Source organism: Perca flavescens, chromosome 23, assembly GCF_004354835.1.
Source record: "Perca flavescens isolate YP-PL-M2 chromosome 23, PFLA_1.0, whole genome shotgun sequence".
Lineage (NCBI taxonomy): Eukaryota > Metazoa > Chordata > Actinopteri > Perciformes > Percidae > Perca > Perca flavescens.
In genome coordinates, this window is record NC_041353.1 from 11,755,898 (window position 1) to 11,779,038 (window position 23,141).

The window sequence follows — 23,141 nt, forward strand, 5'->3', positions numbered from 1 at the left end:
ACGTTAGATATTTACACAGGTAAAAGACATATTTAGCATCACGGAGATTAGTTTTGTTAGGGCGTTCATGAACGTTAGCTGATGTTAGCTTCTCTGTGTTGCCAGATCTTGCGAGAGTTTGGTCCTGAGACAGAAACAGGTCTCAAACAAAGTAATTAATAAATAATTTTCTCCTGATGTGTCTTTCTGAAAAATGCCATGTTAGTGTCAGACTGTTGTGGAGATATGTGGCTTGTGAAGAATGGGTCTAATATTTACTTTGGTGACCATGGGGTAAAATAATCGCTCATAATCTGTGTTCATATTCACTTCTCCTGTTGGAATCAAATCACAAAGACATGCCGCTAGTCTCCTAAAGAGGCGTGGCCGTGGCAGAGACCACGTGATACATATACAGGAAACTACTCTGAGTTGGGGTGTCTGGGTTCTAAACCGTCTCTGATTCCGTTTTTAGCACTTCTATCTTATTTGTGTCTCAAAATCAGTCATTCACACAGTACTGTCCATATTCTATCTGTGGACATGTTGCTACGGTCTACTGGCAAAATACCACATAATGAGTTGGTTTTGCCAACAAAGGTGAACCTGGCTAGAGTTCCCACCAGCCCTTTCAATATAATGGTTTTCCGACTTGTTACTGGAACAACTTGTCAACTTGACGGCACTTTACACATAGTGTTTTGCATCAAACAATTAGTGCCATGATGCTTAGAGTCTGCTAATGATGATCTTAACAAACAAACAAACACATACACACCAGTGGAGGTGTTGTCAAGGGATCCTCTGTTGTTGTTTTCTCCTTCTTCCTCTAGCAACAGGTACTCCTTAACTACATGCCTCAGTGTCTGATAGGCCTCTTCCCAGTCATCTGCTCACACACCCAAATGCACACACACACACACACACACACACACACACACACACACACACACACACACACACACACACACACACACACACACACACACACACACACACACACACACACACACACACACACACACACACACACACACACACACACAATCTGGTTGAGAACAGAGCCAATGCATCTCCCATCAAACAGTAATGAATCAAAGATATGGGGATGATGACCTTAGTGTAATGAGGCGCTAGCTAGCAGTGCATAAAAGTGATGAGGTTCTGCGCTCCCTGTATGTTCATCTCATTAAGAAACCAGCTAACATGTCTGAGTTCTTTCATGAGGGAATGATAAACACAGCTATTCTGTGGCTACGTGCCCTTAATACATGTGGTAATTGGATTGAAAGTGTCATATATGGATTTTAGTGCATTGTGTTAAATCTATCTAAGGCTATACCAATGACACTTGGACTGCTCTTGGCCAGGGTAAGGCCGGTATATATATATATATATATATATATATATATATATATATATATATATATATATATATATACACACACATTTAGCTCTGTGAGGCACTACAATGACAAACTGCCAATCACAGCAAGGACAACACAATTACTAACATAATATCTAAAAGTTAAATAAGTAGAAAGAACATTTCTCCCCAGGGAATCAATTAAGTGTTTTCATAGTTAATTTTTTTTTGTTATAAATGATTTGTGAATATTTATAATAACACTTTGTTAACCGAATTAAATATTCATTAACTAAATTGTAAAATGGATCTAATTAGCCATTAGAGGATATACAATTACTGTTACAGGTTACTCAAGTACAGCATCAAACAACATGAATAAATACTTTCCATGTCACAATAAAAAAAATACTTGAATGAAAAAATGCTTCCTTGCCGTACCACAGGGAATAACATTATCGAAGAATCCAAGTCGTTGCCTGTTGGTATTGGCATAGAGCTCTATACGTGACTTTGTCATGTCGAGCTGTGCTGGGGTATAGAGACCGTGGCTTTTCAGGTGGCCCATGTACTTCTCCACCTGGATGGGGATGAGCAGGATGTATCGAGGCTCAAAGTAGGTGTTCTTCAGACTGAACACACCCTGCGAGGATAGACAAACAGTTTGCAGTTCTGTTCCAATGAGAGTTTGATATTCTCTTTATTGCAACTTTGAATTGTATTGATTGAACATGTTGTCACATTTATTGCAAAAGTGATAACTGCACCTTTTAAAGGATCCTATGATGCTGGTAGATTCTCAATCTCTACTGTCTGTTAACCTACTGGCTTTACTGACCACATATGGTATTAGCCTGCTTGATGTACTCTCAGATAAGAAGTTTCCATACACACCTCTAGCTCCATATGCACACAGCAGGCTAGTCCTTCTCTGGCTACATCCTCTATGGCATCTCTGGTCAGACCGTAGCTGTGACCCCCGTACTGCATGGTCTGGATAAACTTACCCTACAAGAGAATTTCCATTTATGAGGGGAAAGAATGAGTGAGCATTTTAGTGCACAACTTTATTGCCCCATTATTCATCATGGTTACCACAGTTATGAGCTTAATTTATCTCCTAAATTGGACATACTATTTGACATATATACACCACCCCAGCATGTTCTGTCAAGTTTAACAACCTAAAGTCATTTGCCCACCTGTGAACTGAACTTTTGACCTGGTGATCAGGGCAAAAAATATCTCTCTTTGTTACTTCTCAAACATGCCCCCTGACCTTTTGTCTGCCAGCTTTTTAGGGCAGTTGTATTTGAAGAGCATGGTCTATAACAGTGGTTCGCAACATTTTTTCCTTGGCGCCCCCCCTACTTATGTCTAAGAAAAGCTTAGACATAAGCTAAGACTTGCGCACCCCCTGTGATCTTTGCTGCCCCCCTGAGGGGTCCCCGGACCCCAGGTTGGGAACCACTGGTCTATAACACTAAAATCACTCAGACAAGTAATTCTTGCCAGAAGCAGGAAATGCCAACAAGAGACTGGTAATCTAACTTGGCTTTATTTTGTTAAGTTTTACGCCGATTAAAAAAATGTCTCAACTCTGTCCTCACTTCCTTTTAGAACTGCATAAAGTATGACAGACGGTATAATAATGAAGAGAAAACTCTTTAACTGTCTCACTACGATTTAATTTAGTTACTTTTTACTGATAATTTGCATAAGATACACTGTGTCTCCTCAAGATACTAATTCAAACAGGAATTAAAGCTCCCCTTGAAACATATTTTTATGTCCCTGGAGCATTTTAACACTCGTTTGCAAGTCTGATGCTACTTAGACAAAATAGCACAGCAGGTGCTCCTTGTGTTTACATCACAGTAAGGAGTATAATAAGTACCAAGGACTGCTGATTGGGGTTAATTTTGAAGGACCACAATAAGTGGGTTCAAGAGGTCATGATTGCATAGTTACTGAGAAGCACAAATGTGAAGGGAAAAGGAGTGAAGAAGAAGATGGCAGATGACACATGAAAGGTGAGAGCATGAAGAGTTAGAAAGCGAGGACAGGACAGCGATAAACCAAGTAGCTGGCAACAGAAGAATGAAGGGTAAAGGAGAAGAATGGACAAATCAACTGCAGGGCAGGATGGGGGAGGAGGGACAGACTGTGAAGTTAACCTGATCCACTTCCTTGGTTGGAGTACACAAAAGAATCAATTCCAGTATCAAAGGCATGACTGTGTAAATCATTACGTGACCCAGACCTCTATCCAGCATCCCCCACAACTCTTACATAACAAGCACCTTGACAAGAGGGACAAGATGGAAAACCAATGTGTCCAAGACATCAGACCTCAGCACCTATGTTTCTGACTTAAGGAAAAAAGTTGGTGAAATGAATGAGATCCAGTAGCTGTTGATTAACAAAAATAGAAACTGATCATGTAAATAAAAGCAGACCCTGGCAGTTGCTGACCCTCAAAGAAAACTGTGTATTTTATGGAATTTTGACCAGTGACTGCATATTGATGATATTATTAGCTCTCTGTGTCCTTGTCATTTGTCTCATAACTTGCACTACAAATGTTGAAGGAGATGTTGTGATAAGTCATCCTTGAGAAAATGTAACTAATTGGCTATTAGTTAAATGTTTAACACCTTATCAAAAAAGTTCAATTTAAATAAATGTATCTTTGTTAATTAAAATATCAGCCAGTTAAAGTAAAATCAATCCATTCTAATAAAAAAAAACAATTATCTCAATTGCTCATTATGGCCAGTGAGTGAATTCAATTTGAAACTTGCTGAGGGAGTTATGTGAATCAAGCAAAAAAAAAAAAAAAAGCTTTTCAAAATCCAAAATACATTTATTTTACATGTGGTAAATATTAATTTGTTGCATGATTTAAGACACTGAGTGCACAAGATTAATGTGAGTGCTGAAAATCCTTGAAATATCAAGGGCCGTGATGTACAAAAACACGCACCATGTGAATCATGTTCTGAAAATCTTCCTCATTGATGAAATGGTAATCAATTCCATGCACCTCTCTGGAGTAGGGCCCCCTAGTGGTGTGAGAGATTCTGTGAACACACACACACACACACACACAACACACACACACACACACACACACACACACACACACACACACACACACACTTCATGTAGCATATCTAGCCATATAATTTATGAGGACTTAGTATGTGAAAAATCTTAGACCTGCAACCAATAAAGAGGACCAGTAGGGGGGCTACTTCAGAATATCTGACCTATTCTTTAATATGTATTCAGGAGCAAATGCTTCCTTTTTTTCTGTTGGTAATATGTATTTACAAACGTATTTATATTAACACCAACGGGTTGCTAAAACTAAGTGAGTCCCACTGAGAATCACCACCCCAATTTGCAGATCTGTGCGGATTTTAGCTCATTGCTTTGGTTCACCAAACTCCACCATGTAGTTCATGTCATGAGCAGCTGTTTGACTTCCATGGCAGTAAGTACAAGATACAAAAGAGAAAACAGATCTAAATAATGGTTTTACTTGTCACACCACTAATGCTATATTACCAACAGTATCTTCAGATAAAATGTATTTTTGAAAGCTTTACTGTCCCCATTACTAAAACTTAACTTAACTTAGAGGGGATATATTATTTCAACATTCAACGATTATATAATGTGCATTTTTCAGTTTAATTTACTGAATTTGGTTATTTATTTAAGTGCCAGCGCAAGTAGTGTTATCTGACAGTACAGTATCTCTGAATAAGGACTCTGCATGCGACCATCACGTGTGGGTATGTTTACAGAAGGTTTAAGACTGACCCGTAAGCAAAGTAGTCGCTCAACTCCTGACACAGCCTGTGAGCCAGCTCCCTCTTCCCACAGCCTTGTGGACCGGTCAGAACCAGCATAGGATATGGAGAGTCTGCACTTGGCATAGTACTGCTTGGAGACACACACACACACACACACACACACACACACACACACACACACACACACACACACACAAACACAGGTTTCTGACACATGTTATCTTTACAAGTACAATTTCTCTGAGATGAGCAAGAGTTAAGTATATTAACCCATGAAGCCAGAGCACAGACTTCTCCAGTCGTGAAGGACACTCCTGCAGTCAATACAAACAGGAGCCTTGCGGGCAATATGGATGTGCTCTTTCTAGGAAGCACAGAGGAGAATAGTAAATTGACTGTAGCCGCAGCATTTTATTTGCTGATGATGGATGTTTTAAAAAAAAAAGTGCTGATGCATGAACATTTTTTTTCTTCTTTTAGAAAGTAGATAATGTGAGCAACAGAGAAGCACTGCAGATAAAATGCTGCGCAGGTTTTTAAAACAACTTTCGTGATAGTTACTAATCAACACATTTGATTGTAACCTTTACATTGACCTCAGTCAATATTTTGTATTATCCCTTTTCCTACATTAGAATGAATAGTTAACATTATTTTAACTCAATCCGTTGGGTGGTTTTATCTTAAGCTTTACATTCAAGAACAAGGCAGAGAATATTTCAGAGGTTAGGATAATAAACAGTACTGTATATTTGTACCAACCTGTCATAGAGCACCTGAGGCTGCATCAGCTGATACACCAGGTGGGTCATATGATCCCTGGCTGCCAACACATCCAAAGGAGGGTCATACTTGTTTACTGATGCCACCTGAGATTTAAGGTAAGTAGTCAAGTGTTATATAAGCAATCCTGCATCCATCGAAAATATAACATTTGAGTTTGGTTGGTGGCATTAATTCTAGCTTTGTAAAAAAGGGATCAGGCGTGTTGAGCCACAGTGTTTGTGGTGTTAAATTGCAAAAGTTCCTCTGGTCATGAAATTATTTATTATGTTCATTCATACCTTTTCTTCTGCAGTGACTTTATCTTGGTCCAGCACAGTCAGATGTTGCAGAAGGAAGACAACCGCAAGTCTGTAATCAGGTTGCTCCTACCAATAACATTCACATTGCATGCAGTATCAACTTTCAAAAGCCATATACAAATGGAAGTCATCATAGAGCTTTGAGTGCTTAGGTACAGAGGCTGGGTACAGAACACATGAGGACTATATGCATAAAGATGGACCTCTGTCATACACAGTATATCTTCACACATGAAATAAATGTTCTCATAGTAGAACCATGTGGTCAATAAAGGGTTGGGTTACCTGTACAGAGTTTCCCAGCAGGTTGAGGTCCCTCAACAGGAACAGATCATGAATGTGTTTGCACTCCTGAATTTCACTGATCTGAAACAAAATTACAAATGAATCCGTTTAGAAGTTTGTAGTTAATAAAATTAGAAACTCGTTGAGCATGAAAGTCTGTGATTACTATTTTGTCAAACTATATTTCTATTCCTGTATTAGAGTGTACTTGTATAGTCCGCTCATTATTTTGTTGACATTTCATAATCTGTTAAACCTCTGTGCTTGGACTAGTTTTACTTGTATGTGTGATGGTACAGTGCTTTTCTACTATCAGTAAATTTGTTTTTTTGAATGTTACTCTCATTAATGAGCTTAATTGCATGTAAGATTTAGGCTGTCATATATGTGCTGTTCAGCAATTCTTCTGAAGTTTTGCTCAGATCAATACCAGGTTTTTCTCCAGATTTATGGAGCCCAGTAGGTGGAGATTCTGGAGGCCAGAAAGACTGGTTATGCGGTTCAGAGACAAGTCGAGAACCTGCAGACTCTTCAGATTCTCCAACCCTTCAATCCTCTTCAGCTGGTTCCCCCTCTAGACACAGACAGAAAAAAAGACACATTTAAAGAGGTAAGTACATGATATTCATGAATATGTATGCATACGTAAGTGACTTCAAACCCATAGTACTACTTTCTTTATAGTCAATGATTTCCACTAATAAATATTAAGGACATGCCGTGGTCGCTCTGCATGGTGCCTGAACCTTCTTTGCCCTTAGTACTGAGTTGAGTGGCAGGCCTGCCTCTCTCTGCTAAACCCTGACAGGTGAGGACTGACAGCCAAACAGCTGGCGAGGTGCTAGCGCAGCACGCTAACCAACTAAAGAACTCCTCCCTTGTCAGGGTCCCCAGCTTGCTTCTTACTCCATTCCACTGACTGGAGCTGTTATCTAGCTGTCTGGCCACACCTCGTCCTGCTCTTGCCAAGCATGTTGCCTGGCAGAGGGCTGCTGTCAGTGGGGATGGGTGGACTGCACTGGTCTCTTGAAGCTCTAGGTCGGTGCTGTGATGGGCTGGGAAACAGGCAGGCTGACAGGGTTGTGCTCTTTAGGGAGCCAGCATGTGAGGAAGTGGGGTCAGGGATGGGATTAGATGGATGCTGGATGAACAAGGTATGAGTGAGTGGGTGTGCTGAACTTGGTCCAGGCTCACTCAAACACCAGCAGCTGGTCCCAAAGCAAAGCTCCAGACAGGGGCAGACACAGCCAGACCGATGGCTGCTGACAATGAGGAAACACTGATAAAGGACAGAACGTGCATGTGTGCACACGTACACACACATGCACACACACACACACACACACACACACACACACACACACACACACACACACACACACACACACACACACACACACACACACACACACACACAGAAAAGGCCTGCTGTTGTACCATATGGTGATTCTCGAACAGGGGGCCAAGGTTTTACTGAATGTAAAAATGCAGCCAAAAACACATACATAAAGGGAAAGCCAGAGGGGAGACAAAAGAGAGCAAACATAAATAGGTGAAAATGTAGCATACATGAGGTAAAATACTCCTACTGTGTGTTTGTGTGTGTATGTGTGTGTGTGTGGGGGAGGGAAACAACCTCCTGCAAAGCAAAGCCATACATGTAAGTGTTTGGCAAAGAAAGATACATTTTCAGATTTCTGTTTACAATTCATGCTTGTGAGTAAGTGCTTGAATGTGCTGTATGTATGAATGTTTGTGTGTGAATGTGCACTCTGCTCATATTTCTGACTGTAATAGAGTAGGACCTACAAGGCAAAGGTGTGTGAGAAGCACAGGACTGTCCAGGCCGCTGATCCTAGAGATCCTGTTGTGTTCCAGGCTGAGATGGGTGAGCTTGCAACATTGCTCAAGACCACTGATCTCACTAAGACAGTTGTCTGAATATGGGAATGTTAAGAATAATACAAAAGGGAAAAATGTTGCTGAACATTAAGTATATTTTCATAAGCATTTAGGGTTTTGAAAAAAATAATTGAGTGTGTGTATGAAAGAGAAAGAGGCAAAGTCAAAGACGTAGGAAGTGTGTGTGTAAGTTGCACATGGATAAATGTAAATGTCTCTTAGTAAGGATACAGCCCAGATCCAAATGACTAAGAGATGAATAGGCTGACAAATCCTTCATTTTTGTCATACGGTTGTGGGATAAATTGACCTCCTGCAAAAAAAAAAAAAAAAAAAAAGCAGCATACTATTAACAAAAGTCATGAAAGTCTTCAGTACATCTCACTAAAGAAATTCTCCGACTCCATAGAGCATGGGAAGGAATTTTCACTGTCGTTCAAGGGCAGTTAATGCCTTGTAAGCATATTCAAAGAGACTACAGATGGGCTATGGAAATCCAGGCCTATCTTAAGGGAATAGCATGAGAAAGTGAAGCCTTATCCTGTCAGCTCAAGGTCCTGCGTTACTTTTAGGTTCTTGGGTGGCTGGAATCCAAAGAAGCTGGAGATGTCATTGTGAGAAGCGTCCAGGATGACGAGGTAGGGCATGTGGCTCACACAGGATAAATCTAGCAGGAGAGTAATGTTAGAGTAATTGATCAAAGGATGAAGACAGCAACAGAAAAGTAAAATATTCAAATCATGTCTTAATTAGATCTCTTTCAAAAAAGACTGTAATAGGTTTAAGGATGCTTAATTAATATGAGAATAACAAAAAGTCACCTTTAATTTTGTTGTGTGGCAGTTCCAGCTTTTGAAGATGGACATAATTGCATAAAACAGAGATGTCACTGAGATCATGACTCTTAAAAAAAAAAAGAGAAAAATACAACCTTAGTTAAACTTAATTTGCCTCAACATGACAGTTTTTTAGATTGCTAAAATGCATTGGTCAAAACTCTTCACACAGTGAGCAAAACAGAAGTCTATGTGGACCAAACTGTGAATACATTTTAATTGCTTTTACACAAAATGCATTCAAGGACAACACTTTTTTCAATATCCATGAACTCGTTTTTCATTCATACTCCACCACCTGCAAAACACTATACAGTATATCTGCAGCACATTGTTCAAATGCTTACATTTTGTTTTCAAACCTGTTAAAAAATACATTCAAAACAGAATGAGGGACAATTCTGTGCATTTCTGGAGTAACCATTTTAAAATATAAACAGAACAAACAACAATCAGACAGATGATTTCAGCTGAAAGAAAAGACATAAGATGTGATGTTGATGTAAATACCAAATGCAGGAGATAGGCAAGGAACCCTAAGTACTGTACAGATTATATTATAGTATACATGTTGTTGATGTGGGTTTTTTGTAACAATTATTTCAGCCCTCAAATTTCTAGTGAAAAATCATTTAAACTTTGTTTATGTTATCATTTATGTAATGCTTCCTGTTGTTAGTGTTTTTTAGGTTTGTGTGTTGTGAGTGACGATGTTTGCCTCTCAGAGTGAAAAATGTGGCCAGAGTTTTGGTCCAACAAGCTTATTTTGAGACATGTAAAGTGGTTTGGTGGTTTGAGTGAGTTTTAGAGGTGAGATTAACTGTTTGGCCAAGATGCATGTTGGTAATGCAGACTGTATGAAGAGCTTGAAAAGGTGGCTTCAGTATTGCCCGATGGTTGTTAGCAATCCAAAAAAACAAACCTGTAATCTGCAAAGAGAACTGTCAACATAACAACATGACACACTGTGAATGTAAACTGATTTGTCATGGATAGCTTTGTCTTGATAAATCAGACAGTGACTAAAATACATATAATGTAATTTACAAAATTGCTGTCTGTGGAGGTAAGTGTCTTACAGGCAGGGATAGGTGGTGGTACAAATGTTGCAGCCCAGTGCCAACACGTCCAAGGTTGGACATACAGCTGGAGACAACCTCAGCAGTTAAAACACCATCCTTCTGTAAACATAAACACATTGACATTTCATGTAGTATTTTAATAGAATAGTGAAGTAGAACTGACAGCAGTGAACTATGAGCATCCTTATAATAATAATGCAGTTACAAAATTTGAAGACAATATGCCTGAGGCCACTATAAACATCACCTAGTGCACACAACTTGCCACTAAAAGCACACATGCACATATTCATGCAGTAACGTTACACACACTTAAGAAGGATGCACACCAATCTAATTGCTGTTAATGCCGCTATCACAAGTTGCAAATAATCAACCATTTGACCTTGCTGTGTTGTTTTACTTCCCCAGACCTCTTGTGCAATGTTACCTGCTTTACCTGTAGAATAAGAGAACAAATATGGAGTTTTATTGAAACTGCTCCATAAAGCCACTCTGATTTGTTTCTTCAACAATGATTGTACATTGGTAATGACACATTATAGCGTACCGTTTTATCATAAAATAAAAACAATCACTAAGTTTATTTCTAAGAAGTAAGCAAAGTACATTTAGCTATATAAGCTAGCTCAACTCAAGAAACGTTGTGCTACTCTTACCTCCATGTCTTTGTTTTCTTCTAACGCTAGCTCACGGCAGACGGAAGCCTCTGAAAAAGGAACGTCATTGAGGGACCCTGGAGGAAAGTAGGTAGCTAGGAGAGGCTGAGGAAAACTGTTGACTCGTTATTTCCTTCATTATTCCATAATGACAACTCGGCGACGAGGGACTGAAGACTGACTGATGAGCAGTTAAATTAAGGACTCTGTGATAAAAAAAGAAAGTCTAAATATCCGTGTTCCAGCTAGCTAGTAAGTTAGCTAGCTTTTCACATGAAGCGTACACACTCTCGTCGCTAGGCAACGCTGAAATTGAGAGACGAAGAGTTGTGGGTCATGTAGTTGGTTGCTCTCAAAAGCGACAGTGGTCCTGTGTGAGCATACACTGTATATACAAGTGTGTGAGCACCTCACCTGGCATCTGTGAGTGTTTTTAACAGCCGTTAAAGCAATAAAAATATTCAAAGATAACACATTGAGATCCCAAATTACTTAATTTACTTGACATGCATTCCCAAAAGGAACAAGATGCACAAAGCCTAGGTGCAATGACTAAGACCAAAGTTTGTTGTTTTTTTTACTTTGTGATTTTGACCAATTCATAATTATTTCTACTTCTATAACTTGAGGCATTTCGACATATTCAATTTAGGACTGAACTAAAATGAGAAAAAAGGTAAAATGTAAACAACTACAAATTATGCGTGCCAACAGCCTTCAGGTTGTATGTTTATTTTTCTGATTCCAATAAGCTTCACTTCATGCTGTCAACCATGTCAGACAACACATCACAGCCGTCAGGTAAAATACATCCTCTAGTGTTGGTTTTGGATCCGTCTCGCTCATATGACATAAGGCGGTGCGTCAAAACAGTGATGACTGTGCTGTCATGTGTGAAAGAGGTGTTACTCTGTGCATGAACTCTTGCCAGCTGTAACTTCCCCCAAAGGAAAATATGACTGTCATGCAATCACACAAGGAAAAACAATGTACAAAATACACGAACAAGGTTGATTTAAAGGATTTATTTTTTTCAGTGTATGAGTGTATGCATTAACAAATGTGTGCTTAATTTAGACTAGACAAACATGTCAGAGCATTTATGACACTTAACCACCAGAGGAACAATGAGGATGTTTAAATTTAAAGATTCAAGACTAACAGACTTTTTCGATTTCAATACGTTACTTGAAACATAGAAATTACGCTAATCAAAGAATGTGCAAAATAAATGTCCAAAGCAAAGAAAAAGAGATGAGATAGAAATGAGTTGAGTTTTGCCTCCAAGTAAAAAGAACTAACCTTAATTATATGTTAGATATTTCATTCCTGAATAAAAAGAATGGACAGCAGGAGTGGTTGGCACTTACATATATGGAGTATGCCCAACACATAAGCATTCTGAACTTTTAGGGGTTATGTGTGTGCACTGGGATAATAGTATAATAGTGTATGTGACATGACAAAGTTAACATTGTATTAAAGTTTCCCATGTATAACATAACAAAAGTAACTCTGAAGTGCTGAACAGCTGAATGAGCAGATTTTAGATTTTACACCAAGTGAACGTTTCAGAGTGGTAGGCGAACCCCTCAGCAGCTCCATGGTTGTTTTCCCATCGATCCCAGCCTATGTGTCATTATGATGGATTGCTCCGTGGGCTCCAGGGAGACCAGCGCCGGGCTTGCTGTATTGACAAGGCTCCCATTCCCTTCTCCTGCTCTCGTTAAGTACTTCTCTCCAAAGTTAATGAACTAAAAAAAGGGAGGGTTGGAGGGAGGGGAATGATTTGTGATCGTCTCTTGAGTTTATACGTTTAGTTCAATTTAAAAGACTTGCACACATGTAGTGGGGACAACAAGATTTAGAAGTGCATCGTTTCAGTTTATAGAGCTAGTATGACTGACAAAATGCATTCTCACACACATGCCATGACAGAAAAAGTGCAAGTCATTCCACTGTGGTGGGCTGGACTTGAAATATAATCTGAAATAAAATCCTGTTTTATGAAAGAAAACTATTGTCATTACTGAGTCTCTGTAATGGTAATCAGCTCACAACTTTCCACACTAGTTTACTGCACAAACTATAAGAAGAAAAAAAAAAACACAGATAAACAGATTTTAACAGCCATAGATATGATACAATTCTCAGCTAGGGAAATCTATGGGGACCAACCCAAATTGGCAGCAGGCGAAAGATGTGGCCTCATTCAGAAAGTCTAATCTGGCATCTGTTATTGCAGACAGAATCAGTGGGCCCATGGGCCTGCCAGGAGAGGAGAGATAGAGGTGTAATTGAGAGCAGCAGTTTAGATCTAATAGGAAAATGAGATGAGATCGGGCCTAAGTTCGGGTGAGTGTCCAAGACAATTGCCGATTATCTGGAGCTGGAGTCGGAGGGGACTGTTGGAGTCGGAGCACGAGTGCTGCATTTGTTGTGTCTTTTGAAAAGTGTAAATTGACAATATAGGTTACCTTATGACACCTCACTTCCGGAATAGAGTGAGCCAGTGCTGCATACACTGTCATATATAATATCTACAGTATATAATCTACATGCCAAGAGTTGGAAAGTATATCTGTGCCAACCCTCGACTACAATGCGTTTCATCACAGAAATGGAGCGGACACACTTTCCATCAATATACTTCACACACATTATGATCTAGTTTTAGATCAAGCCTCTATTTCTGTGTTTTCTAACCCAATTCCTAAATATCCCCTGTGCTGCAACTTTTTTCTCTATCATTCCTTACTCTTGCACACATGACCCAATTATCTGCTGCACGTGATCCTGCTAGACAGATCTGAAGGAGCTGAAACTAAAAATGTGTGGGACAGAGATTTCTTGATTGGTCATCATCCGCCCTCTGGACCATGTCCTGTTTAATCATTACACTGTAGTGATCTTCTTGTCCTTGGTCGCCTGTTTGATGGCGGCCTGCTCACAGATGATCTCCTTCAGCCTCTGCAGCCGGATGTTTTGGGTGCTCAGGTCCCCTACACCTGTCTGGCTGCGATGGAGTAAGGACAGGGCATTGATGTACTCCAGCTCCGTGTAGCGAACACCCTGGTCCACCACCAGATTCAGCAGCTCATCTGCAGTGTTGTACAGCATCTCATAGTACTGCCTGAATGGAGAGATATGAGGAATAAAGAGAGAGAGAAAATGTCACAAGGTTATGGATAAAGAAAATAAGTGGAGAAAAAAATAGAAAAGGATAGAAAATCGAGTGGAAGCAGGGAAGAGAAAGAAAAAAAAGTTTAAAAAAAAACACTTTATATTCCTCTTTGCATTATTCCAGTGCAGAATCGAAAGGAGCATCAACAAACAACAAGAAAAAACACAAAAGCCATACTAACCGCAGTTGCTGTCAAGCCCAATTTTATAAAAAAGGAGTAAAAGGAACTCACCCTGCCACTAACGGGAGTTAAAGGTAGAGGGAAAACATTCAGCAGCTACAAAGTACTGAGACCGCTTTAATGAAACACTGTTACAGAGGCAAAAGAAGAAGAGAAGTGTGTAGAATTAATAGGTCTTTAACCAGGACCTGAAGCCACAATCGGCCATTTGAAAAAAAGATCGTGAAGTACGTACTGAAAACGAAAGAGGACAAAGGGAGAGTATTGGTGAATACCACACACGTCCAACTGCTGACTAAAACATCAGACATAAAGGTCAAATACGCCAGACAGAAGTGAGGAGAGACTGTGTGTGTAATGTATTTGTTTTTATATATACAGTCAGTATGTTTTTTTTTTTAAACTGAATATCTAGAGGTGGACCTTCTGTGTACTGTATGTGCGCAAAGGATGCAATACTCATTCAAATCAATTTACAGAACAATAGACAGTATTTAGCCATAAATATGGACTCTCATAAACACAATGTAGACATCCCTGTGCAGAGAGCACGGCTTGGCAAAACACTGGAGGTAAAGTAATGTGCAGGAGAGTGTTGGGATGCAGGACAGACAATTATTCTTTGCTCGGGGGCAAAACAGGTCAAATACCTTGGAGGGAGGGAGAGAGTTAGAGAGAGAGAGAGAGAGAGAGAGAGAGAGAGAGAGAGAGAGAGAGAGAGAGAGAGAGAGTGGTGTGTGTGTGTGTGTGTGTGTGTGTGTGTGTGTGTGTGTTTTAGGGATTGTGTCGGGCCAGACAACTACACTCTCAAACACGCACACAGGAACAACAAAATACAGGCACACACTAGAATAGATTTCACCACTATCTGCCCCTGGCTATGGCTCTAAACACTACATGTTACACTTCCATCAAGTAGCAGCTATTGGTTTCCATTAATTTCTGTACAATATAAAAACCAATAAGGTGACTCCTGAGCTGTGTTGAGTTTTTCGTCAATATTACATTGTTGTTGCGTGGGAATTCACTCCGTTAATTGATGTCCATTTTGTATGTAAATGGATGGAAACCGTTGGAGGCCTGTAGAGATAGTAAGAAAAATAATTAATTTTTAAAACACACCAAAATGGTAAAGTAAACGTGATTTAAAGTAAACTTGCTAAAATGTGTAAAACCCCTGGTGAGATATTTCTTCCTCTTTTCACCTTTGTGCAAGATTGAAATTGTTATGTCGTAAAGTGTGCTAAACACCATCTGGATGTATTTTTATACTTAAAATCACACACTTACACTTTTTCTTGTGTTTTACACAGGTAACTACAATCATTGCTTGTTAGGCTACGACTGCTGCAAAATCTTGGGTGATCTAGACTCACTACTGTGCCCGAACGCATCCTGTGTAGACACACAGACAGAGGAATGAAGCTGCTGCTGCTCTGCTAACATCCTGCTCACGCTACTTCTGTGTAGACATGGTCTTAAAGATCCCCATGTAACAAGAGTAACAATATATATACATTTTAATGAGCTTGTGTCTCTGAGTGACACTGAATATATTCTGAATGTAGTATTAACTGGCTACCTTGGCCAAAAGCAGTCATTCAACAGCAACTTCAAATCAGTGGGAATGGATTTCAAATTCCAGTGGGAATAGATTCCAATCTTTAGTCCTTTCTGATATGGTGCAGTGAAAAGACACTTTGGTAAGAAAAGATATTTTTATCTCATTGGTTTAGCTCCATAACCCATCCAAGCTCCATTCCCTAACAAGGCCTTAATGAGCACTCGGGGAGCTTCTGTTCCAAGGTGTTTTATGTGCTTTCATTTTGGAGATTCAACAGTAGAAAAAGATCTGGAAGAAGTAATGAAGGGGTACAATGAATGAGATGGAAATGGATATATACAAAGATAGGGAAAAAGAGTTATGACTGAGTAGATGAGTGAGGAAAAGTGGTGCATAATATCTCTTTTTTTGGCCTTCCCCTGACAAGTAATGCCCTTGGTCATCGAAGCATTTGCATTCTGTCTTATTCTCCATGCTGCTCTCAATTTCTCTCCAAGGTCTTGTTCATTTTTCCATCCTTGAGCTCATTTCATGAATACGCTTGTCAATATTGATGAGGGTCACATTGGTTTACTCCTTAACCGTGGGCAGGAAGAAAGGCAAAGGAGCGGGGAAAAAGATGGGTCCCACATGTGGTTTGATCTCATAATGAAATTTGCCGTGTATTTGTGTAAATGTCTAAATGTCTGTGCTGTTGAATGTGCTCCTGGTTTGTAAATGCACAGTATGTGTTTAAGTGTTGGCACATTTACCTCAAAAACACAGCAAAATACGAGCTCAAAAGCATTATTATTTCATTCCCTAGATCCAGCCATTCACTGCATGCTTGAAGCAAATTGTCTCTTTGTATGATCCAATGGGAAAAACACATACTGTATAACTGGAAAGAAAACATTTCTTTTGTTGAGGGAAAACGCATTAAACAGAATGCTACCCTCATTCAAATATCCATACTCGGCTCTCAAAGGGAAGCAGCTCAGTAGAGGAAAGAAACGGTTTGAACAGAGCAATAAACAGGAATAAAACTGCACCTGGCTAACTTTCTAAAAAGGCATAATTATTGCAAACCTCTGTGCAGCCGATGTGTGTTAAGTATTTGTGTATACAGTTTGATTTGTTGTTTTAAGATCTAGAGTTATTTGCTATGGTGCGTGGGTCCAAAGACATGCAGTTAGGTTAAGTTGAGAGTCTAAATTGCCTATTTGTGTGAATGTGAGTGACTGTGACTATGTGTCAGCCCTGTGATAGATTGACGATCCGTCAAAAATGTATTTGCCTTTCCCCCAGTGTGAGCTGGGACAAGCTGTGGGTATTGTGTACAAATAATGATGGATGAACATTTAAAACCTAAAAAAGTCACTATTCCCAGGACAAATGATCTCCAACTCCTTGTTGCTGAATTTGTGTAGGTTGACTGACAAGTTTGTAGGCTCAGCTTCCCATTTCAATTAAGAAAAACCCTCCGGTAAGACGAGTTAGGTATGTACACAGTGGGAAATTAACAACAAAGAACATCTGCTGAAAACTGAAATAATAACTTTGACGGACACAAAATTCAGTTTGGACATTTTTCTTTTGTCTAAAACACAATTTTTCTAATAAAAATATTAAAAGCTGGAAAGCTTTGGAATTCATCTGTTGATGCAGGAGCCAAGTAAAAGTAAAAACAAGCAACTATAATTCTTGGCAGTGATGCAATTAGGAAAAATCCCACTCAGGATTATTATAAATGATGATGGGGTACTAAACCCACTGTGCAGTTTGTTGTCTGTTCTGTAGCATCTAATATCAAAAGAGAAAAGCTGCATCCACAGGAAGACAGTGTACTAGGCTGTCAACTAGTGTGTGTGTGTGTGTGTGTGTGTGTGTGTGTGTGTGTGTGTGTGTGTAAATTGTGAGGACAGCTGGCAATCTGGCCTCTGTTCAGTATGAAGGAGAGGGGGGCCGGTTCAGAAAGAGAAAGTGTAAAGTGTGTAAGTGTGTAAGTGTGTGAGTGTGTGTGTGTGTGTGTGTGTGTCTGAGTGATGTATGTTAGTGTGTGCTGAAAACACTTTCAAACAGTTCATTACCCAAGCAGTTGGAAAGCCATTTGCCAAACAGGGCTGTTAATAAGATTAAAATCTCTCAGCACCCCCACCATCAAGAAAGAACCCCCAGTGACACATACACACGCTAACACACAAACATACACTTCTTTTTATTGGTTAAAGATACAGCTTGTTAAAGAAAGCAGGATTCTTTTCTTCCACAAAACCAAAGTGAATTGTTGTTTTGATTGCCTTCTTCCGTAAAGTCTCTCTATTTATGGCCCTCAGTCTCCCTGTGTCTCTCTTTCTCTCTCTAAACACACACACATTTTACCAATTTCCGACTGCTTCCACCAGCATAACAGCACTGCTTTAGTAATCAGTATGCGTGTGTGTTTGCATCAACATGCCTCCGTGGTGCACTATTCTATTAAATTTTAATTAGCCACCCACCTCCCTTTCCTTGTATACAAAGAATATAAGTAAATGTATGATGCAGGGATGCAGCATAGGGCAGACAGATATGTATAAGAAACATTAAGGAAAAGAGGGATAGCAGGAGGAAAAAGACAAAGATGAAAGAGAAGAAAATCGAGAGAAAGACAAGAATCAGCACAATTCCCCCTCATTTCCGGCATTTACAATATTAAGGCCATTACAGGCTGTCTCTGTCAGCGTGTTTGGAACAACATTAGTGGGGGAGAGATGAGGGGGAGGGAAGGAGGAGGAGAAAGGATGAGAGACTGGGGATGAACCTCTCCATCAGTTGGAACCACGACTTGTTGCTGCAGTAACAGATACCGGGGCTAGTGAAATGCTGTTTTTTGTTTAAAAGGGTGTTCTAAAAATTAGTCTTTTAGTCTCAGGCTATACATTATTTTGCCTATTTCAATCTCTCTCTAAACTCCTTCTGTCTCTTCTGTCTCCCTCCAAAGCAGTGCATTTATCCCTCATCTGGTAATGAGAAAAGGTCAGCAGAGACACTGAGACTTAAGCTTGATCAGCAAAGACCAGTCCCATCATGCTGCGCCACGCATAACACACACACACACACACACACACACACACACACACACACACACACACACACACACACACACACACACACACACAGAAGGGGTAGACAGGCTTCATCAGCAAAGACCATCATCATACAGCATCTTGCACATGCACACAGAAAACAGGAGCAAAGGAAGGGAGGGGCTAGAAGAAGAAGGGAACAGAGAGAAAAACAATTCAGCAGAGGTGGTGGTTGGACGGTAGCAAAGAAAAAAATAAGACAGGGAGAGAAAATTGAAGAAAAAGGGACTGAGAGAGGAGAAGGAGAGAGATAAAGAGAGAAGACACAAGGTGACAGGAAGGGAGACAGAAGCTGAGAGAAGTGACAGTGTACCGAAGCCAGGCCTAAATACAAACAGTTTTATCTGTTGACACCCACTACCTCCTGACACGGCCGTCAACTGTACTTATTACCAAATTCTCTGTAGACACACCAGCCTGTCACCTCGACACACATACACACACTGGTGGTTTAGACACACACAGACACACACTCAAAACCAAAGAGTTTATTTGCCGGTGTGCGCACACACCGGATCTTAGAGACACGCAGAGGCTGGGGCAGTACACTTCGGGACAATACGTGGTACACAAGGTTCTTGTACAATTCACACTGTAGTAATTTCCAGTAGCAGACAGGTGGGTGCAATGGTCTGAACTCAGGGGCATCTCTACAGTGAGCCTGTCAGACTGGTGTTTAGCCTAGCTATGGGCTAAGGGGCTTGCAAGTTAGCTCGGGATGTTATGACAGCTATGCAACCTGCCTCCACGGGTCACTGGGCAGCTTAGAGCTCCACCGTATGTGAGTTTGTGTTCGCGAGTTGTGTGTTATGGCTTTGTCATGTCTCGGTGTATCTGGAAAAACATACCCTAAATGCTGCTGCGCCAGACATTAATATATATTTACACAGACAAACAGGTACACATTTATTTGCTTTTAACTTTGCTGTTGGACATTCTTGTGTACTGTCAGTGGCATGTAGTTGTGCTTCTATTAGCTTTGTCTACTGGTGTGCTACAGTTAAAAGCTTTTGAGGCTGAATCCATGTGTGTATTTGAATGCAGTCACACACATTGTGAAACCAGTGTAGACTCATAAATCAGCATAGAGAGAGAGAGAGAGAGAGAGACAGAGAGAGAGCGGTGGACACATAGGACAATGAGAGATCAATGGAGTGACAAGGTTGGGGCGCAGTTGAAACACACGCACGCATGGTACGCACGCACGCACGCATGGTACGCACGCACGCACGCACACACACACACACTGCAGTGACACACAGTTCTGCTTCTCTTCTGAGCAGATGGTTTGTGTGTGTCCACTTGTGTGTCAGTGTTTAAGGGTGTGTGTGTGTGTGTGTGACCTTGACCCACGAGCTGATATCGTTGCCAAATTTCTGACTATGAAACAAGAGACCTTTCCACACAAACACACATGCTAAGTTTTAACACCCTCCCCTAAACAATAATCTTAACCATTATTGACATACTGTGGGTTTCCACAGTATTATACTGCATATCCAGATGGATTCAGTCACAAGGTGGCACTGTTTCCCCATCCTTCTACACAATCTAAAAGAGCGAGGAGAGTGAGTGAGCGAGTGAGTGAGTGTGTGTATGTGTGTTTCTTCACAAGTTCTGCAGTGCCGGTTACCAGGCCTCTCCTTAGTTTTAACTCAGATCAATGGGTATTACTCTGCCCTTGTCCAGGGCCCTCGTCTCTCTCTCACGCGCGCGCACATGCATGCATGCATGTGCACACACACACACGCACGCACGCACACACGCACACGCGCACGCACACACACACACACACACACACACACACACACACACACACACACAGAGAGAGAGAGAAGCAAGCACACAGAGAGGCAAGCATCTGCAGCCTCTCTCAAAAGCAAGCTTCCTGCTGAGATCTCTTCCTTTCCTCATTTCACTCATTTCTCTAGAGGTGGTAATGAAATACGGATGAATATTCTGCTTTTAGTCCCTCCTCCTCAGACTGCTGAGTCTGGTTGGCCAATGTTCATTTTCTCAGCATCTTTACAACAAAACTGTTTTGGTATATGTTTCAAAATGCTACGTATACAGGATGTGCATGTACAACTTCAAACCAACAATCAACACCTGGAGTCTATCTTTCAATATCTATGACATATAGAGGATTCAGTTGCGGAATTATTGACCTTGTCATTTAGGGGTGTTGGTTGCTTACATTCTTTGAAACATAAGATAAATTCTCCATATTTGAGCAATTTATTTTCAACTGTAGGTACTATAACACTTCAATAAAAAGACATTATTTGTTGGGTGGGCTGAAACACTTGCACAATACTTCTAGATCATTTCTTTTTTTTACAATTTTCTATTCAATAAGCTCAGTCAAATATACATAATAAATTAGAGCCTTAGACTTGAACTAACTCACCAAGTACTATGGGCACAAAGTGTATCTGTAAGCATGTACATTTTGCAATGCATACACTGTATACTGTTTGGCATGTTTATGCCAAACAATATTAGAAATTATTGTATGTGTTAAGGGGGTACGTCTTTTGGTAAGCCACAAATGCATAATTTTATCTTTCTCATACTTTCTCACACACAGGTGCGAGCTACCGAGCATGCTTTATGAATATTCATGTCCTTAACATAAATATGGTGATTTCAAAATGCTGATTGGCTTGGCTGAGTGTCTGTGTGCTTGGGTGAGAGCAAGGGATACATATCGCATGTGTGTATGGGACCGTGTTGGAGTGTCTTGGAGCCGGAGGACGGCCAATCCAAAAAGCCATGAATGTGTAAACAATGCACTCTGCAATTCCCAATCAACACCTCCACACTGCCCACGCCTCGTAATCAGAGAGTGGGAGAAAGAGAGAAAAAAACAGAAAAGCCATCACTGGCATTTCTCCATAATCAAAGTTGACAGAGGGTAGAAATAACATACTAATCAATTGTCCTCCACATCCAGTAGAGTTGAGGTCATTTCAGTTTACTTCTTTGTTTTCTGTTCCTGGAGGGAAACTTGGCTTGCAATACCGGCATATTACAAACAATAGCAATGTCCAAACACAGACAGCACCTATCCACTCAAACATATGACACACTCATAAATATTCCAAGAGCTGTGAAAAGAAGATAATTAACCCTACAAAATAACATAGTAGGCGCTGGTAAACACCTTTTACAATAACAAATATTAGACGCAGGGAGAAAGAGGTGAGAAAAGCAGATAGTTGAGTTGCTGCCTTAAAAAATGACTAAAGTAGAAAGAACAGAAATTAAGAAACACTTAAAAAAAAGAAGAAGAATTTAAAGTTTATTTATTTCTCTAACAGAGCAACTTTTTCAAAATAAGGTAATATAGAAAAATAAGTATAAGTAGTAAAACGGAAGAGACTGATACCCATCAACAGCTAAAAACAAAGTGATATGTGAAAATCAAGCTGATAAAGTTTTCATGAGTCATTCTCCTTTCATACTTTTTCTAGATTTCATAATTCTACTTAACTCCCCTTTCTCTCTATATGTGCCTTTCTGGCTTTCATCTCTCACTCTGTTGTATTCTACTTTCTACTGTATACATGCTGTCTTCTCCAACTCCATTCTATGCCTTTTCCTGTGGAAGACGTCTATTCTATAACTTCCGTTCACTTAATTTTCAATTTTTTTTCTCCCTCCAAGCCCTGCTTTCTTTCTCCATCTTCTCCATCACCCTTCCTCACACACACACACACACACACACACACACTCTCCTGTCAAGGACACAAGCTTTTGAAAGAGGGGCGGAAAAGCATATGAATACTATGAATCACCCTTTTCTTTATGTCTGCTTAACTCTTTCTGCCCGATTTCTTTTTTTACAAAGATATCAGAGTTCTGATTTCCCCCATGCCTATCAGGGCTGGACAGCACTGGGCAACAGCAGGTAGACACACTAAACATAAATTAATGAATAAGAAACACACACACACACACACACACACACACACACACACACACACACACACACACACACACACAAAGTCACAGACTGTGCTTGACAATCTGTTTGACAATCTGTCTGCCTCGTACATTGACACAGTTGCTGTCTGAACTTGAG

At 40.2% G+C, this 23,141-nt stretch overlaps 2 protein-coding genes across 7 annotated transcripts in view; both read right to left on the bottom strand.

Annotated features, from left to right (window-relative positions):
* The window catches only part of lrguk (leucine-rich repeats and guanylate kinase domain containing), a 39,938-nt gene extending 28,638 nt beyond the window's left edge, over nucleotides 1-11,300 (bottom strand). For 2 of the 6 annotated variants that reach the window (XM_028570835.1, XM_028570830.1), the window contains exons 1-16: nucleotides 11,019-11,300; nucleotides 10,745-10,798; nucleotides 10,357-10,458; nucleotides 9,263-9,344; nucleotides 9,008-9,108; nucleotides 8,673-8,754; nucleotides 8,349-8,476; nucleotides 6,970-7,113; nucleotides 6,540-6,620; nucleotides 6,234-6,320; nucleotides 5,932-6,038; nucleotides 5,177-5,299; nucleotides 4,332-4,428; nucleotides 2,240-2,353; nucleotides 1,787-1,988; nucleotides 758-868 (exon numbers count right to left, since the gene is read on the bottom strand). In XM_028570835.1, coding sequence (XP_028426636.1) covers nucleotides 758-868; nucleotides 1,787-1,988; nucleotides 2,240-2,353; nucleotides 4,332-4,428; nucleotides 5,177-5,299; nucleotides 5,932-6,038; nucleotides 6,234-6,320; nucleotides 6,540-6,620; nucleotides 6,970-7,113; nucleotides 8,349-8,476; nucleotides 8,673-8,754; nucleotides 9,008-9,108; nucleotides 9,263-9,344; nucleotides 10,357-10,458; nucleotides 10,745-10,798; nucleotides 11,019-11,024 — 1,621 coding nt within the window. In that variant the 5' untranslated portion in view covers nucleotides 11,025-11,300. Of the gene's footprint in view, nucleotides 1-757; nucleotides 869-1,786; nucleotides 1,989-2,239; nucleotides 2,354-4,331; nucleotides 4,429-5,176; nucleotides 5,300-5,931; nucleotides 6,039-6,233; nucleotides 6,321-6,539; nucleotides 6,621-6,969; nucleotides 7,114-8,348; nucleotides 8,477-8,672; nucleotides 8,755-9,007; nucleotides 9,109-9,262; nucleotides 9,345-10,356; nucleotides 10,459-10,688; nucleotides 10,799-11,018 lie in introns of those variants that run through there. The other 4 variants (XM_028570833.1, XM_028570831.1, XM_028570834.1 and 1 more) reach the window with 4 other exon arrangements.
* Nucleotides 11,301-12,028: 728 nt separating this feature from the next.
* exoc4 (exocyst complex component 4) overlaps nucleotides 12,029-23,141 on the bottom strand; it is a 114,842-nt gene continuing 103,729 nt past the window's right edge. Inside the window, exon 20 of the mRNA XM_028570930.1 lies at nucleotides 12,029-14,151. Within this exon, the coding sequence (XP_028426731.1) occupies nucleotides 13,914-14,151 (238 nt within the window). The 3' untranslated portion in view covers nucleotides 12,029-13,913. The remainder of the gene's footprint in view (nucleotides 14,152-23,141) is intronic.